A 19,322-nucleotide genomic window follows, 5' to 3' on the forward strand; every position below is an offset into this window, starting at 1 on the left:
TGCCAAGATCAAAAGGCAAAATCCTTGGCCCTAAGTTGTAAAAGGTCCCTGAAAAGACCCTAGTAATGAGCTAAGTTGTCCCTAGTAATGAGCTAAGTTAATCATTAACCAATCAAGTAGGGGCACCCTCAGTCCAGAGGCAGGATAGGCCCCACAACTACTATAAAACCAGCATCTTGAGCCCCCTTCATCAGTGGCCCCATTTTGGGTACCACTGCCTGTCTCTCTGAGAGAAGGCAGCTGTACTCTCGCATGCTTTCTGATTAAAAGTACAACTTTGGTTCTATGCTTTCAGTCTCTGATCCTTCCACAACCTTCTGTGTCCTCGGGACAATCAGGCCCGGGACTGTGGGGACTCACCACCTGTCTCTGCCTGCGACACTGTCTTCAATACTTACAGCAAAAAAAGCAGGTTTCAATTGTGGTGACCTCAGGCAAAGAGGAACAGGCCAACCTATTTGTAATAACCAGTGTTCCTACCAATTACTTTAGAAAAAAGCCAAAACTCCTAGGTATGGCACATAAATATTGTCTTTGTCTCAAGCCAACTTATTCATGTATGTGTCCATAATTGTACTCTATAATTTCCTGGACTTTGAAAATGTCACAAATTCTTTCATGTAAGTAACAGAAGACAGAAAAAGAAGAGCATGCAAAAGTTGGGTAATATTTCAAATTTTGGGTCACTTTCTATTATAAACATGTTGGCTTATTCAAATTTAGACTACTTTCAACCTCCTTGTCATCTTATCCTCTTTTATCCATGTAATTCTTATGCCTCATGTATTTTAGGACAAAAACCTTTGTACCTATCATTCAGGTGTTCATATAGATAGTGAATTGAGGTTGTAATAAGAAATTAATTCATGGATTAACATGAGTAACATGGAGTAATTAAGAGTAAAAGTAACAACTTTCATTTAAAACTTAGTGGAGAATCTTGGGAGGGGTCTTAAATTAAGAATCTATTCTATTAAAAAAAAGCAAAAAATAGTCTTACAAAAATGGAAATTAGAAGAACAGAAGAAATATCACAAAGGAATGGATTCTAGGTTTACTCACTTGTGTAATGCTTTTGCTTAATGCTGAACTTAGTATACATAATTGTGCAATAAATATTTATTTAATGAAGACATACTTTCCCCTGGTTATATAGCTACTGTATATGGGTTTAAACACTTTCAAATTTAATGCAAAGTAAACATTGCACAAATATTTCTGCGCTAAGTGAAGTAATTCTGGAATTGGAACAAGAATGTTTCCTCTCCTATTGTCTAAAGGTCTGCTGATCCCAGTAGATTTAAATTTTCTTAATGATCTGTGCGATATTTTTGACATTGATTCAATGTCATAACAGGGCTCTTTTTAAACCTCTTATTACTGATCATTGTAAAATAACCATCAGAGAAGTTGATTTCGTGGTTCTTCTTGTGCTGCTCTGAGGATACTAATAATAATGTTTGCTGTGGTGATATCCACAGATGATGAAAGAAGGCAATGCTGGAGGCTAGAATTTTAAGTTGTTTGTTATTAAGGCATAGTTGATGAGATATATTATAAAATAAGTTTTATGGTAAATGCAATTGCAGAAGCAGTTATTGCAATCACTGTTAATATTGCAACTGAAAGTTAGGTCAGTGTTACTAAAGTGATCATATTACTTGTGAGAGTTTGCTATGTACTTTTGTCCTACTGTTTAGCCTACTTAGCCCTTTATATATGGGGTGCCATTAAATTTTTACCACACTGAATTTGGGAAAAGAATATCATGGGGTGGAAAACTCTGGGCTTTGCCTTGTTTTGTTTTCTTTTTGCTTATTATATTTATGCACCTATACCAGAGAATATTGAAGAATGCTGGAAAATAGGAATTATGAATACTTTTCTGAAAATTACTTCATTTATGGTAATTTTTCCTCCCTGGGAAATTGGGATGCATTGTTAGAATTATGTGTAAATTTTCTTTCAGTTAGTATTATGCAAGAGCTTTTGTTTGTATTTTAGGGATTCAACCAAATAATATTAATATATTGAATTTGATCAATTAATGTTACTTGAATCTAGATAAAGCAAAGGGAGACAAAATGTGTGCTACGAATCTGTATCTAAAAATAATGACCATATACTGTAATAACAGTAAAAGATATGATATTGTCTAAAATGAAAATGGAGGGAATTGTTAATAGCTTGAATGCATTTGACATTTTTGTGATAACCTAGTCTCATATATTCTCCAAAACTTATATGTATTTATCAATTATGTTTTTCACACTTTTATTTATATTTAAGACTTTTACTGTTTTAACCATTTTTTCTTTCTAAAGAGTTCTCCAAATTTCTGGTCTCCAAAATTCTTTCCATTATTTGAGTTACTAAAGGCCACAAAGAACTTTTCTTATGTGAGCTACATTTATTAATATTAACTGAAATAGAAATTAACATTATTAGTATTTAATTTATTTAATGACAATGATGATGATGGTGTAGTAACCTCATTACAAGTTCACAAAAATGATATATTTGTATTGAGACAAAATGTACTGTTTTAAAATAGGAAAAAGTGATGATAGTGGCATTTACCACATATTCTCAGACCTCTTTAATATGTGCCTTCATGGAAAATAGCTGTATTTTCCTATTGGGTTTTGCAATTTATCTATTGTGATATCTCATATCATGTAACCTCTTGCAAATTCCATGGAATCATGAGAAAATTGATATTTTAATAGATACCAAGAATAAAGGTATTCCTTTATTGCTCCTACTCCTTGATCAAGTCTGAAATGTATGAATAGATTTTCAGATTTTGAGATATGCTGGTAATTTTTTCTATCCTCAGTTCTAAGTTACTGATTTCAGATTTTTTTGTGTTTGTGACAGTGTCAGAATTTGAAGTCATTTATACCACATTGAAAATACTTTGCCCATTTTTCCAAAGTCTTGTGGATAATGGGAAACTTCAAGAAGACAACAACCAGCAAATAAATGGTTAGAGAAGAGAGGATAAACAAGACAGATGACAGATTTTTCATATCTGTCATATTCTTCAGAAATTTCAAAGTTTATTGATTCACCCTCGTTCCACTTTTCCCATTAGTTTCTCTAGTCTTGCTTCTTCACTGAACAAGAGGAACAAATGTCATCCTACAGAGAAACTACTATGTTATCATCTCTGAGTAGCTCATGTATCTTTAGACTTTAAAGTTAAAATTATTTATTTCAAAAGCAATATAAGGATAGAAGAAAAATATGCATTTGTTGAATTGATTTTACTCTCTCAGATACAAAGTAGAATTATGTTTGACATTGCATGTGTAAAATAGAACTGACTTTATCCATTTGCTCCTATGCATATATTTCTTTATTTACAGAACCAACATGTGAGAAATAATTATTTAATGATTATGCTAGAGGTTGATTGGCTTCCACTTGTTGAAAGGATAAACACTTTTTTCTTTTTTTAAAATTAATTTTATTGGCATATTTTAGGTACACTTTTTCATTTTCTCATATTAATTCCATTCTCCTCTTTCCTTTCCCCTACCCCTCCAATTTCCTATGCCCCTTTTGTTCCTATTTCACATTATCCATTATACCTTTTAGTCCTCATTTACACTTTCAGTTTCTCACACTAGAGAAACTATTCAGTATTTACAAATGTGTGCCCTATTTATTTCACTTAAGAGTATCACCTCAAAGTGCATCCATTTAGCTATAAATGTCTCTAATTCTTCATTCTTTATGGCTCAGTAGTATTTCATTTTGTAAAAAAAAATCCCCACATTTTCTTTATCCAGTCTCCAGTTGATGGGCAATTGGACTGCTTCCAAGTTTTAGCTATTACAAATTGTGCTGCTATGAACATGGGTGCACATATATCATTGTGGTATGATTCTTTTAATTCTTTGGGGAAGATACCCAAGCAGGGGAATAGCTGGGTCAAATGGGACTTCCAGTCCTAGTTCTTTGAGGTATCTCCATACTGATTTCCACAGTGCTTGCACCAGTCTACACTCCCACCAGCAGTGGAGCAGGGTTCCTCTTTCTCCACAGCCCCACCAGCATTTGTTATTGGTTGTCTTCTTGATAGCAGCCATTCTTTCTGGGGTGAGATTGAATCTCAGCATTGTTTTTATTTGTATCTCTCAAATGACCAGTGATGTTGAACATTGTTTTATACATTTATTTGCTATTTCTACTTCTTTGTCTGAGAAATGTCTGTTCATTTCAGATCCCATTTTTGGATTGGGTCTTTAAATTTGGGAGGTCTGATTTTTTTAAGTTCTTTATTGATTCTAGATAGTAGATCGTTGTCTGAGGAATAGCAGGTGAAAATTTTCCCACATTGTGGGTTGTCTCTTCACACTGCTGGTGGTTTCTCTTGCTGTGCAGAAGCTTTTTAATAGGAAGAGATCCCACTTGTTGATTGTGGTAGTTCACGGGCAACTGAGGTTTTGTTCATAAAATCATTTCCTACATGAATGTCTTTCAGAGTTCTACCTAACCTCTGTTCCAGTCAGTTCAGCATTTTTGTTTTAATATTTAGATCTTTAATCCATTTTGATTTTAGTTTAGAGCATGGGGAGAGATATAGGTCTAGTTTTAATCTTTGACAAGTTGAAACCCAATTTTTCAAGCACTATTTATTAAAGAGGGTATCTTTTCCTCCAGTGAAGGTGTTTGGCTCCTTTGTCAAAGATGAGGTGGCTGAGTATGTCTGGAGTTGTTTCTGCATCTTCTAATCTGTTCCACTGGTCCTCAGGTCTGTTTCTTTGCCAGTACCATGCTGTTTTTAATCACAGTAGCTTTGTAGTATAGTTTCAAGTTGGGGATTGTGATACCCCCTGCCATGTCTCTGTTGCCTAGAATTGCTTTAAGCATTTTTAAAATTTTCATGGTGAATTATAACTCAAGTGACTTCCAGGAGAAGTAAAATTTTTAATATACATTAGTGAAGAATATATCACAGTCCTTGATAAGAGTGTGGAAAAAATTAATATTGTGCAAAACCACATTGTTTTAATTTTCTTTATTATGATATTATCTTTTTATATCTATCTCTATTTTGTATTTTAAAAGCAATCTTCAAAACTTACTACACATGATTTTAGCCAAAAGGCTGAGAAGCAATGCAATCTTCAAAAGTTTTCACACATTATTTCATAAACATCATTTCTGTGGTGCTATTTCTCCTCTCTTTTTTTGGCTCCAGTGACACAACTGTTAGACCTTTTGATATTGTCCTAAAGGACCCTAGATACTCTCCTGTTTTATTTATATTATTATTTTTATTTCTTTCTGTTTATAAAATTTCTTTTGAACTATCTTTAGGTTTAGTGAATTTTTTGTCATCTTCACTTTACTTTTGAGCTCATCTGCTGAATTTTAAATTTTAGATAAATTAATCTTTCTTCATAAGATTTTCATTTAGTTGTTAATTTGTTTATTTCCAGAGAATTTGTCTTCATTTTGTGGAGGATGTTTAAAATATTTGCTTTGATTTCACTTGAGATCAAGGTTTGTATCTCTTGGTATATTTCCCTTAAGGAAATGGTCTGATTTCTTTCTTCTTTTTATGTCAAGAAATTAAGATGATATTCTGGTATTTTGACTATTTTGTTATGTTAGCATGGAGCTTTTTACTCTGAAGAATATAGCCTTTTTTCTCATTGTTTTGTTTTGGAAGGAAATTATTCATTTTAGTAAAGGGCCGAAAGATCTGCCCTTTTTCCTGTGAGATTCCAATGTCAGTTCAGTTTTCAAAATTTTTCCATGTTGTCTGTGTTTGTCCAGTCAGGCAGCACTTATGCGTTGGCTCAGAACTGTGTACCTCTTTACACTGCATTCAGCTACCAGAGCCTTTGCTGTGCTTCTTTGATTCTGCTTAACACTGTGCAGTTTACAGGTGAACCCAGGACTCACACCTTTTCATTCATAATGTGTGGGGGCGCTGTTTCTACCTCTCTTTCTTTCTGGGATTTGTCCCACACTTTCTGTCTCCAAAGATCTTTTTCTTATTAGTGCTTCTGGCCAGCAGAATATTTTTACTTAGTTTTAGTAATCCATGATGCCAAGTAGTTTGATATCTTCAATGTGAACCTTTGAAGAAAACAAAGGCAAAAATAATGTATGATTGCTTTACGTGTTTTGGACAACAGATGCCCCTTTCCAGTTTCTCTGGCTATAGAGTTTTAGCTGAGGGTTTCACATGCCTTAACCTTCACCACAATGGATGAGCAGCTTTAGCAGTGGATCCAGATGGAGCAAAACAAGAGTTAGGAAAGTATAAGAAAAATAAAGGAAATGAAAATGGAAATGATGTACTTCCCAGCATACACAGTCTGTGCACAGGATATGCATTAACCTGTGCAGAAATGGGAAGTTTCTCTTGGAATATTTCTAGTCAACTCCTGCTGCATCATTCTGGGGCTTAGTCTAGAAGGTCAAAGAAAGATGACTAAACAAAGTCACCCTCATTAATCTTTAACCAAGTTTTAAACTTTCTTCTCAACATTTTTTTAAATTTTCACAGTAATTTGTTTCTTTTTATTTTGTGCAGAATTTTTTAATGTTGTCAATGAGAGAAACAGTTTTTAGTGAAAGTCCCCAGAACCTATAATTTTAATTATCCACTACAAATAGACTCAATAATTAATAAACATTTCCATTATGAGTATATTCTTAAGAATTTGAGAAACATAAATTAATACGAGAATGTTGAAGATAATAAATGTATTTGTATATGACAAATATATTTATATTTTTTAAAAGATATTCAAGAAGGCTATAAAATAATAATAAATAATAATAAATAATTTGACACTGCAAGATTGCAGGATGTGATTATGGTGATAACTCATCTCTACCTGTTTTCATTGTCTTTGTTTTTCTGCTTAAGTTTCAAGTTCCAGTGTTAAAGAACAGTAAGAAACCCCTACCTTAGGTTTACATATTACCTTTTGACTAATGAATGCTTGTCCTCTCAATCAGCCAGCTCATCAAGACCTTCAATTAATAAGCAGGGGTTGTTCTGTAAAGTGAAATAGGACACTGTTGCTAAACAAAGAGGTATTTAAGTCTATGTGGCTTGTATAGACAAGGGTGTCTACAGTACAATTTTACATTACCTCTTTGACTTATCCTATTCTAGAGCCCCAAAATACCTTCATAATTGTAGTTGGCTGTCTGCTTTACAAATGCCTGAAATGTGTGTGTGTGTGTGTGTGTGTGTGTGTGTGCACCTTAAGTTAAAATTCAATGGTTTTTAAAAATAATAATGGCAATGTGGCAAAATGGCAATTTCAAGACCATACAATATCAACAGAACACATTACTTCTGATACATTATTCCTCATTCAACTGTCATTTTTAAAAATTGAAAGTCCATTTCTTGCTATCATCAAATCTTTTGAATTCTTCTAGCAATTAGGAAGCTCTCTTTTTTCCTATTCTTTTTAAATGAACAGACATTTCTCAGACAAAGAAGTAGAAATAGCAAATAAATACATGAAAAAATGTTCAACATCAGTGGTCATTTGAGAGATGCAAATGAAAACAACACTGAGATTCAACTTCACTCCAGAAAGAATGGCTGCTTTCATGAAATCAACCAATAACAAATGCTGGCGGGGCTGTGGAGAAAGAGGAACCCTGCTCCACTGCTGGTGGGAATGTAGACTGGTGCAACCACTGTGGAAATCAGTATGGAGATACCTCAAAGAACTAGGACTAGAGGTCCCATTTGACCCAGCTATTCCACTGCTGGGGATCTTCCCCAAAGAATTAAAAGAATCATACCAGAGTGATATATGTGTGCCCATGTTCATAGCAGTACAGTTTGTAATAGCTAAAACTTGGAAACAGCCCAAATGCCCATCAACTGGAGACTAGATCAAGAAAATGTGTTTTTTTAATAAAATGGAGTACTACTCAGCCATAAAAAATGAGAAATTAGAGACATTTATAGCTAAGTGGATGCACATTGAGGCAATATTCTTAAGTAAAATAAATAGGACACATGGATAAATACTGAATAGTTTCTCTAGTGTGAGAAACTGAAAGTGTAAATAAGGACTAAAATGTATAATAGGTAATGTGAAATAGGAAGAAAAGGGGCAAGGGGAAGGAAGTGGGAGGGCTAGGGGAAAGGATAGAAGGGAATGGGATTAATATGAGAAAATGGAAAAATAGGAACAAAATCTTTGTAAATAGGGAGGAATGGAGGGGTTGAAGGGAGGGCTGGGCAAGGGTGAAAAATAAGAACCAAGAGAGACTATGTAAAGGTGCAAATTTCCAATGATGAATGTCATTATATTGTATACCTAAATGTACCAATGATTAGAATGAATAATCGATAATGCAAAATAGGAAGAAAAGGTCCAAAGGGGTAGGGGTAGTGGGAGGGACAGGGGAAAGTAAAGAAGCGAACGGAAAAATGATGAGAAATGGAAAAAATGAAAATAAAGTCTTTGTAAATAGGGAAGGGTGGAGGGGATGAAGGGAGGGCTAGGAATGGGGAAAAAATAAGAACCAAGATGCATTATGTAAAGGTACAATTCCCAATAAGAAATGTAATTCTGTTGTAAGCTATTGATTTTTGTGTGGTGACCTTGTAACCAACAACTTGACTGAATTTGGTTATTAAGTCTAGAAGACTTTTGGTGGAGTTCTTGGGGTCTTCTATACAGAGTATCAGGTCATCTGCAAATAATGACAATTTCACTTCTTCATTTCCTATCTTTATTCCTTTTATTTCTTTCTCTTGTCTAATTGCCGTGGCTTATGTTTCCAGCATTATATTGAACAAGAGTGGTGGTAGTGGGCATCCTTGTCTTGTTCCTGATTTTATTGTGAAGGATTTCAGTTTTGAACATTTAGTATGATACTGGCTTTTGGTTTTTCATAGATAGTTTCTCTCAGTTTGAGGTAGAGATGATCTATTCCAATTTTTTGTAGGGTTTTTATCATAAATGAAAGTTTGATTTTGTGAAATGCTTTTTCTGCCCCTATAGAGATAATCATATGGTTTTTGTCCTTGGCTCTATTGATTTAGTGTATTACATTGATGGATTTGCGTATATTGAACCATCCCTGCATCCCTGGGGTGAATCCCACTTGATCAAGATGTATGATCTTCTTGATGATCTTCTGGATTCTGTTTGCCATTATCTTATTGAGGACTTTTGCATCTATGTTCATTAGTGAGATTGGCCTATAGTTCTCCTTCTCGGTTGGGTCTTTCTCTGCTTTGGGGATCAAGGTGATGCTTGCTTCCAGGAATGAATTTGGGAGTATTGCTTCCCTTTCAATTTCATTGAAGAGTTTCAACAGTAGTGGCAGCAGTTCCTCTCTAAATGTCTTGTAGAATTCAGCAGTGAAGGCATCAGGGCCCGGGCTTTTCTTAGTTGATAAGTTTTGAATTACATTTTCAATTTCATTGGTTGATATTGGGTTGTTCAGAATTTTTAGGTCTTCTTCGTTCAACTTTGGTAATTCATATGTATCTAGGAATCTGTCCATTTCTTCTTTGTTGTCCATCTTATCGGTGTATAGGTTCTGGAAGTAGGTATTGATGATCCTCTTGATTTCCACTGGTTCTGTTGTAATTTCACCCTTTTCATTCCTAATTGCATGGAGTTGGGCCGTTTCTTTTCTTTTTGTGACAACGTTGGCTAAGCTTTTGTCAATTTTCTTGATTCTTTTGAAGAACCAACTCTTGGCTTCATTGATTTTTTTGTATCGTTCTCTTAGTCTCCATTGCATTGATTTCTCCTCTGATCTTTATAATTTCCTCCCTTGTATGAGATTTGGGGTTGTTCTGCTTTTTTTTTTCCAGAAGCTTGAGGTTCAGCATCAGGTTGTTTAATTGGGCTCTTTCTGTTTTCCTAATATGCGTATTCACTGCTATGAATTTCCCTTGTAAGACTGCTTTCATTGTGTCCCATAGATTCTGATATGTTGTATTGTCATTGTCATTTAATTGAAGGAACTGTCTGATTTCTTCTTTATTTTCATCTGTAACCCATTGGTTATTCAGAAGTGTGTAGTTCAATTTCCAAGTGTTTATGAAATTTTTCCAGTTTCCTTTGCTATGGATCTCCAATTTCATTGCATTATAGTCTGATAATATACAGGGGATAACTTCAATTCCTTTGCACTTACTTAAACATGTTCTATGTGTGAGTATGTGGTCTATTTTGGAGAATGACCCATGTGCAGCTGAGAAGAATGTGTATTCTGATTTTGTGGGGTGTAAGATTCTGTAAAGATTTGTTAAGTTCATTTGTTCAAGAGTTCGATTGAGTTCTAGTATTTCTTTGCTTATTTTTTGTCTAGTTGATCTATCTGTTTGTGACAATGGGGTGTTGAGGTCCCCCACTACAATTGTATTAGTGCATATATGACTTTTCATGTCCGTTAGTATTTGTTTTATATAGTTGGGTGCACTAGTGTTTGGTGCATAGATATTTATGATTGTCTTCTCTTCCTCTTGGATTCTTCCCTTTCCAAGGATGTAGTGTCCTTCTTCATCTCTCTTAATCAGTGTTGGTTTGAAATCTACTTGATCTGCAAAGAGGATAGCTACTCCTCCTTTTTTTCGGGTTCTTGTCACATGGAGTATTGTTTTCCACCCTTTAACTTTCAGTCTATGAGTTTCCTTTTGAATTAAGTGTGTTTCTTGTATGTAGCATATTGTTGGATTTTGTTTCTTGACCCATTTTGCCAGTCTATTTCTTTTGATTGATGAATTGAGACCATTAACATTGATGGTTATAACTGAAACACATTGACTTGTCATTGCCATGACTTTTTCTTTTTGTTGGGTTCTCCCCCTTTCCATTTAATTTCTTGTCATGCCAGATGGGTTCATTCTGCTTTGCTTCCTGGGGTTGTGATCCTCAATGTCTGTTCCTAGGGTATTGTGTAAAATTCTTTGGAGTGCTGGTTTGGTATTCATGAAGTTCCTAAGGTGCTCTTTGTCATGAAAGTATCTTATTTCTCCATCCATTTTGAAAGATAGTTTTGCAGGGTCCATCAATCTGTGTTGGAGGCTGTTTTCTTTTAGGGCTTGGAATATGTCACTCCAAGCTCTTCTTGCCTTGATGGTTTGTGTTGAGAAGTCTGCTGTGATTCTGATGGGCTTTCCTTTGTATGTGATTTGTTTCTTTTCTCTGACTGCTTGTAGAACTTTGTTCTTCTGTTGAGTTTCTGGAATCTTAACAATGATATGCCTTTGTGTAGATTTTTTTTGATCAAGGTTATTTGGAGTCCTATATGCCTCACTTATCTGTATGTCAAGCTCTTTTCCCCTGCTTGGGAAGTTTTCTGCCATTATTTCTCTGAAGAGATTTTTTTTTTATGTCCTCTCCACTCTCTCCTGTTTCTTCATTGACTCCAGTCAGTCTTATGTTATTCTTCTTTGCATCATCTAGCAGCTACTGGTTTGATTTCTCATGTTCCCTTATAATTTTGAAGCAATTTTTCTTTTCCTGGTCACTAATTGCAATCTTATCTTCTATATCTGAAATTCTGTCCTCACATTGGCTCATTCTGCTGTGTAGACTTTCAATGGAGTTTTTCATGTCCTGGAAAACTATTTGCATCTCTTTTATGGATTCTATTTGTTTCTCATGTTGGGATTTCATCATGTTCCTGAGCTCCTCTCTAGATTTATTAATCATGTCTTGCACTAGGGGCACAATTTCTCCTGTTATCTGAGAAATTATTTCTGATTTCATTTTTTCCAGATCCCCTTTTGTTGCCAGTTCAGTGGGTCCAGGTGCTTGAGTATCAGAGTGTTCCATCTCATTTCCCTTTGTGGTTGCTGTAGGTGATCTGGAAGTCTGGTTTTGAGAGTTATTTACGTGTTTTCTCATTTTGACTGGGCCAGGGGGCTGTTAGCGCCTGCCTGGATTACCTCCTCTGAGCCGGGAGAGGTCGGACAGGGGCCAGGAGCAGTGGTAGGGATGGTGGCCCAAAAGTCCTTTCCTGTGGGCTGGGAGCAGTGGGAGGTATGGTGGCAGGGAAGCCCCTTCCTCTGGCCCAGGAGCAGTAGGATGGCGGCTCAGAAGCCCCTCCCTCTGGGCTGGAAGTTGTGGGAGGGATGGTGGCCCGGAAGCCCCTTCCTCTGAGCCAGGAGTAGCATGACCAGAGGTGACCCAAAAGCCCTTTCCTCTGGGCTGGGAGCAGCAGGATGGATGTTGGCCAGGAAGCCCCTTCCTCAGGACCAGGAGCAGTGGGATGGCAGCTCAGAAGCCCCTACCTCTGGGCCAGGAGCGTTGGGACTCAACATCATGGTCTGGTGGTCTGGTGTCCTCTGCAACTTTGTAGTGTGGAACCAGGTAGCTGTACGGAGGAGTGGGGTGGGGGGTTGTCCAGTGGATTGTTGCCAGGGCGTGGGCTGATTCAGTGTGTTTCACATGACTTGCAACCTCGGTAGGGTGACACTTTCAGTTTCTCACAGCAGAGAAACTATATGGCATTTACACATGTGCATCCTATTTATTTCACTTAAGAGCATGGCCTCAATATGTATCCATTTAGTTATAAATGACTCTGTTTCCTCATTCTTTATGGCTGAGTAGTGCTCCATTTTATTAAAAAAAAACCCCACATCTTCTTTATCCAGTTTCCTGTTTATGATCACTTGGGCTGTTTCCAAGCTGTAGCTATTACAAACTGTGCCTCAATAATCATGGGTGCACATATATCACTGTGGTATGATTCCTTTAATTCTTTTGGGAAGATACCCAGCAGGGGAATAGCTGGGTCAAATGGGACCTCTAGTCCTAGTTCTTTGAGGTATCTCCATACTGATTTCCACGGTGGTTGCACCAGTCTGCACTCCCACCAACAATGGAGAAGGGTTCCTTTCTCTCCACACCCCCACCAGCATTTGCTATTGGTTGATTTCTTGATAGCAGACATTCTTTCAGGGGTGAGGTGGAATCACAGTGTTGTTTTCATCTGCATCTCTCAAATGACCAGTAATGTTGAACATTTTTTTATACATTTATTTGTTTGTTTGTCTGTTGAACCATCCTTGCGTCCCTGGGATAAAGCTGATTTGGTCAGGATGTATGATCTTCTTGATTACCTTCTGTATTCTGTTTACCAGTATCTTGTTGAGGATTTTTGCATCTATGTTCATTAGGGAGATTGGACTGTAGTTCTCTTTTTGGGTTGGGTCTTTCCCTGGTTTTAGAATCAAAGTAACACTAGCTTCTAGGAATGAATTTGGAAGTATTCCTTCCCTTTCAATTTCCTTAATGAGTTTAAAGAGCAATGGTGATAGTTCTTCTTTAAATATCTTGTAGAATTCAGCAGTGAAACCATCAGGACCCTGGCTTTTCTTTGTTGGTAAATTTTTAATTATGTTTTCAACTTTTTTTTTTTTTTTTGGTCCCAGGGATCGAACTCGGGACCTTGTGCTTGCAAGGCAAGCGTCAGAACCCCTGAGCTAAATCCCCAGCCCCTTTTTCAACTTTTTAAAAAAAAATATGTTTTCAATTTCACTTGTTGTAATTGGGTGTTTAGAATTTCTATATCTTCTTCATTTAACTTTGGCAATTCATATGTATCTAGGAATCTGTCCATTTCTTCTGTGTTTTCCATTTTATTAGAGTACAGGTCCTCGAAGTAGGCGTTGATGATCCTCTGGATTTCTGCTGGATCTATTGTGACTTCACCTTTTTTATTCTCAATTGCATGGATTTGAGACTTTCCTTTTTTTGATAAGATTGGCTAAAGGCTTATCGAGTTTATTTATTCTTTTGAAAAACCAACTCTTTGATTCCTTGATTTTTTGGTACCATTTTTTTAGTTTCCATTGCATTGATTTCTGCTCTGACCTTTATAATTTCCTCTCTTGTATGAGCTATGGGTTTATCATGCTCTTCTTTTTCTAGGAGCTTGAGGTTCAGCATTAGGTTATTTGAGCTCTCTCTGTGGTCCTAATATGGGCATTCACTGCTATGAAGTTCCCTTATATAACTGCTTTCATTGTGTCCCATAGATTCCTGTATGTTTTACTCTCATTATTATTTACTTGTAGAAACTGTCCAGTTTCTTCTTTAATTTCCTCTGTGACCCATTGGTTGTTCTGGAGGATGTTATTCAATTTCCATGTGTTTGTGGGATTTTTTTGGTTTCTTATCCTATTGAACTCCAATTTTATTGCACTATGGTGTGATAATATACAGGGGGTAACTTCAATTCTTTTACATTTATTTAGACATGTCCCATGAGCTAGCATGTGGTCTAATTTGGAGAATAACCCGTGTGCAGCCAAAAAGAATGTATATCCTGATTTTGTGGGGTTGAACACTCTGTAAACATCTATTAGGTCCATTTGTTCAATAGCTTGGTTCAGTTCTAGAATTTCATTGTTGACTTTTTGTTTAAATGGTGATAGTGGGGTATTGAGGTTCCCCACTACAATTGTATAAGTGCTTATTTGGTTTATCATTTCAATTAATATTTATTTTGTATAGTTTGGGGCATTTGTATTTGGTGCATATATATTTAGGATTGTCATCTCTTCCTCTTGGATTGTTCCCTTCACAAGGATGTAGTGACCATCTTTGTCTCTCTTAATTAGTTTTGGTTTGAAATCTACTTTGTCTGCAAACAAGATTGCTACCCCTGCTTTTTTCTAGATTCCTGTCATATGGAGAACTGTTTTCCATCCTTTTATTTTCAGTCTATGAATTTCTTTTTGAGTTAGGTGTGTTTCTTGTATACAGCATATGGTTGGATTTTACTTCTTAATCCATCCTGCCAGTCTATTTCTTTTGATTGGTGAACTGAGGCCATTAACATTTATGGTTATCATTGATAGATAATGACTCACCCTTGTCATGATGTTTTACTGTTGTTGGCTCTTTCATTTTTTATTTTTCCCCCTTTTCCTTTAGTTTCTTGCCTTTCCTGGTGGCTTCCCTCTGTTGGGCCTCATGGAGTTGTGACCTTCATTGTCTTTTTGTAGGATATTGTTTAGAATTGTTTGGAGTGCTGGTTTGGTGTTCATGAAATTTCTCAGGAGTTCTTTGTCATTGAAGTATCTAATTTCCCCATTGACTTTGAAAGATAATTTTGCAGGATACAACAGTCTAGGTTGGAAGTTATTTTTTTTTTAGGGCTTGAAATACTTCACTCCAGGCTCTCCTTGACTTTAGAGTTTATGTTGGAAAGTCTGTTGTGATTCTGATGAGCTTCCCTTTGTCGGTGATTTGTTTCTTTTCTCTAATTGCTTGTAGGATTTTGTTCTTCTGTTGGGTTTCTGGGATCTTGATTATTGTATGTATAGGTATAAATATTTTTTGATCATGGCTAGTTGGAGTTCTGTATGCCTCACTTATCTGTATGTCCAATTCTCTACCTTTGTCTGGGAAGTTTTCTACTGTTACTTCTGTGAACAGTTTTTTAATGTCAGTTGTACTTTCTCCTGTTTTATCATAGACTCCTATCAGTCTTATGTTATTCTTCTTTGCTTCATCTAGCAGTTGCTGGATTGATTTCTTGTGGTCCCTAACTATTTTTAAGAGATCTTTGTTTTCATGGTCCTTAACCACAATCCTGTCTTCTATGTCTGATATTCTGTCTTCAGATTCTCTTTGTCTGCTCTGCATGCTTTTAATGGAGGTTTTAGTCTCCTGAATATCTATTTGAATCTGTTTCATGGATTCCATTTCTTTCTTATGTTGGGCAACCATGTTTTCCATTTCTTTCTTATGCTGGGCATTCACAGCTACCAGCATGTTTCTGATCTCATCTATTTTCTTGTCTGTTTCTGCTCTAGAGCTTCTAATCATGTCTTTCACTCTATTCACCATCTCTGTATTCATCTGGTAGATTATTTCTGTTTGGAATTTTTCTAGAGCCTCATTCATCTGTTTTGTTACTTCTTGTGCTATCAGTTCAGGGTGTCCAGGTGGTTGATTATCAGATTTTTCCATCTCATTTCCCCCAGAATTCACCCTTGGTGGTGTGGAAGTCTGAGTTTGTGCCTTGCTTAAATGTCTTCTCATTTTTTTTTGTACTGTCCTTGGTTTAATTCCTGGGTTGATACTTCAAAATTGCTTGTTGTAATTATCTTTGTTGCTTGTAATTAGAGCCCTTATGGAATGATTGCTTCTCAGAGGTGTCTTCCAGATATAGCTGGTCTTTAGGTTTTAAGTCTCCAATGACTCTGAGGCTATCTCATTTTCGTTATACCAGGAAGGATCACTGACTAGATCAATCACAGTAACTTAGCCCAAGTGATACAATCAGCAACACCCTAGTATCAGGTACATCTTAGAAAATGACAATTTGTGAAAGTTATTAATCTATCACCTTTAACTGTGTGAATTAAATAAAAATTGAGGATCTACCCAACATATGTTTATAGAAAATAAACTCTTCCATACAGCAACTTTACCCTTCAGGATGGGGAGTTAGAAGGAGTTGTGGAGTGAGGGTTAGATAGGTAGAAGGATAGGGGAAGGTTAGCAGTGAGGCCAGAGGGCACAGGTGAGAGAAGGTAAAAGAGAACAAAAGAAAAATAAAGAATAAATCCAAATTAGGGCCAGAACACGAACAAAAAGTGAGATGAAGAACAATGTGGGCCAGTAAGGGGGGGGGAGGGAAAGAGAAAAGAAAGAAAAAAAAGAAGAGAAAAACATTTGAAAAGAGTAGGAAAAAAATTAAAAATAAGAGCAACCCCCCCCCAATAATAATAATTTTGGAAATAAAAAATAAAAATGAAAATGAAGGATCTCCTTCAGGGTATGTCTCTGCTGTCACAATAGACAACGTGGGCAGCAATGTGCAGTTATAAGTCAATGAGCTGAAGCAAGTCAGTCGCAGTCCCATGAGATTCAGGCAGATTTCTAGCTGCAAGTCCCAAGTTGAGCTCCATGTCTTCCTACAAGGTTGAACTCTGCAACGTTCTACTGCAGGTTCCAGCTGCCCTTCCCCTGAAGGTAGTCCAGGTTCCGATGGGAGGTGATGATCCCTCCAACTTACCCAGTATGGTGATCTGATGTTCCCTGTGTCTTTGTTATGTGGAACTAGGTAGCAGTACAGCCAGGAGGCCAGTGCGCCTAAGCGGATCACCGCCGTGGGCGTGGCCATTGGCGAAAGATCCTCACCTTCTGGCTGGTCCCCCTTGGTGTGCTTGGTGCGGGCTGGATGGGCGCAGCAATATATTGTTTTAGAAAGCTCTTACTAACTTTTACTCTGGTCAGCTGTATGAAAGCATGATCTCTCCTTTGTATCTTTGAAAGAACACAGTATTTTTATTTTTTGCTAAGTCGATCAGTGAAAAACAATATCTAATTGATGTTTTATGTAGAAATTTCCTTCACCCAAAGTGAGGTTAAATACTTTCACCTGTTCATTGGCTCCTTGCAATTCCTCTTTTGAGAATTGTGACTATGTCTTATGTCTATTTTTTTTCCTTGGATAACTTCATTTTCTCTTTGGTCCTCTTTGGTGCAGTATATTTTTTTTCAATTAAGGGTATTAATTTAACATTTGACATTTGGGTTGCTAATTTGTCTGCATGTTTATTATTTTATTTTAATTACTTGCTGCTATTTATTGACATAGTAAAATTTTAGATGGTCAAATCTATCAATCTTTTGATTTGTCACATTTTTTCTCTTTTACATTGGAGATTTAAGTTGTTTGAATTATTTATTTATTTAAAAGGCAATACAAAGACATAGCACCAGCTGGGTATAGTGGTACATGCCTGTAATCCCAGAACTCAGGGCTCTGAGGCAGAAAGATCACTGCAGCCTTGGTCACATAATGAGTTTAAGGCCAGCATGAATTACATAGTGAGACACTGTCTCAGAAAACCAAAATCAAAGTAAAAGGCATAGTACAAAAATAAAAAAGACACAATAATTGGTTTATAGTGAAATCTCAGTGTCCCTTTAATGTCTGATCCTCATTAACTCTCCCCTGTACCCTTCCCTGGCAGAAATCATGCTTGGCAATTCTTTAGGTGTTTTCCAGTGGCTACTAGGTAAGAGCACAAATCATCTCCATATTCTTTCTATGTTATCCCTTTAACAACTTTTTTTCTGTTTTTTGGAAATCCTTTGCTAAATATTCAACATTTGTTATTTTAGAAATTAATCTTTTAACCATTCACTTAGTTTGTGAATCTATTAGGTACTTATGAAAGTAATAATGTACTTTTTCTTCAAAACAACTAATTTAATGTTGCCACCATTTTTACTGAAAAATTCATTCCCAGGTAATTGTTTTACATACATAAGTTTCTATTGCACATCTGTGTTTTCCATTTTCTTGTTCATTTTTTCAATTCTTCCACAGTACTAATTTTGCCACTTTATATGTTTCATGAAATTTTAAGGGTGCTTCTTAATATATTTTACATTTATTGTTGTTTCTTCCTAGAAAAGTCTCATTTTCCCCTTCATTAGGACTTTAAATGAGTTATTGCTGATTAGGTGAACTTACTGCTTTTGCTGTTTTCTTTGTTTTCCAACCCTGGAGATTGAACCCAGTGCTTGCACAAGCTAGGCAAGTTCTCATCCACTGAGTGACAGTTACTAGATCCCCCTATTGCTTTTTGTATTTATTTTGCATCCAGTCATTCTCAAGTATAATATATTTTCAAATCATTCTCTTGGGTTTTCTAGAAAATTTCTTTCTGTATTTTATGCAACCTTGCTGAGGTCTATACATTTTAATATATCTCAAAGCTTATTTTGTTGGCTAGAATTTCCTGAGCTATTTTTTTTTCACATACAAGTGATTAGATAAAGAATGTTGGCTTAGTTCCTGGTTTTTGTCATAAAATCTTATGGCCCAAACCAAGAAAATACAGTAAATTTTTTAAACCATGTAGGATGCATCACTTTCTTCCTATTTTTTAAAGTTTATATATTGATAATTTCTTTAGTAAGCATTATGCTGGATTTTTGAGGTAAGATAAATATAATATTATAATAATTTTTAACGTTAAAGAAGTATCAGCCTATTTCTATTTTATTGAACTTATTTTTAAACCAAGAATGAATGGGGTGTGTGTGTGGGGGGGGGGGTTGGAGATGTGGCTCAGTGCTAGAGTACTTGCATGGCACATGAAAGGCCCTGGGTTCAATCTCCAGTACCACGAAAGAAAAAAAAAAAAAAAAAAGAATGACTGGTGAATTTCATTAAATGCCTTTTTTAGTGTCTATAGATATTTTGTTTTTGTCCTCACAATTATCACTGTGATAAGTTATAGAAGCAAATTTCATAATATCAATGAACTTTGCATTCCTGGAATATATCTTAGTGGATCCTGGGAAGTAAATTTT

The 19,322-nt window shown here is 36.0% G+C and overlaps 1 protein-coding gene across 1 annotated transcript in view; it reads left to right on the plus strand.

Moving 5' to 3' along the window:
- Window positions 1-1,768: 1,768 nt before the first annotated feature.
- Aadacl2 (arylacetamide deacetylase like 2) overlaps window positions 1,769-19,322 on the plus strand; it is a 45,089-nt gene continuing 27,535 nt past the window's right edge. Inside the window, 1 exon segment of the mRNA XM_013078863.2 lies at window positions 1,769-1,906. Within this exon segment, the coding sequence (XP_012934317.1) occupies window positions 1,769-1,906 (138 nt within the window).

This window comes from Heterocephalus glaber, unplaced genomic scaffold (assembly GCF_053883595.1).
Source record: "Heterocephalus glaber isolate CG9 unplaced genomic scaffold, H.glaber_assembly_v1.0 deba00001504, whole genome shotgun sequence".
Lineage (NCBI taxonomy): Eukaryota > Metazoa > Chordata > Mammalia > Rodentia > Bathyergidae > Heterocephalus > Heterocephalus glaber.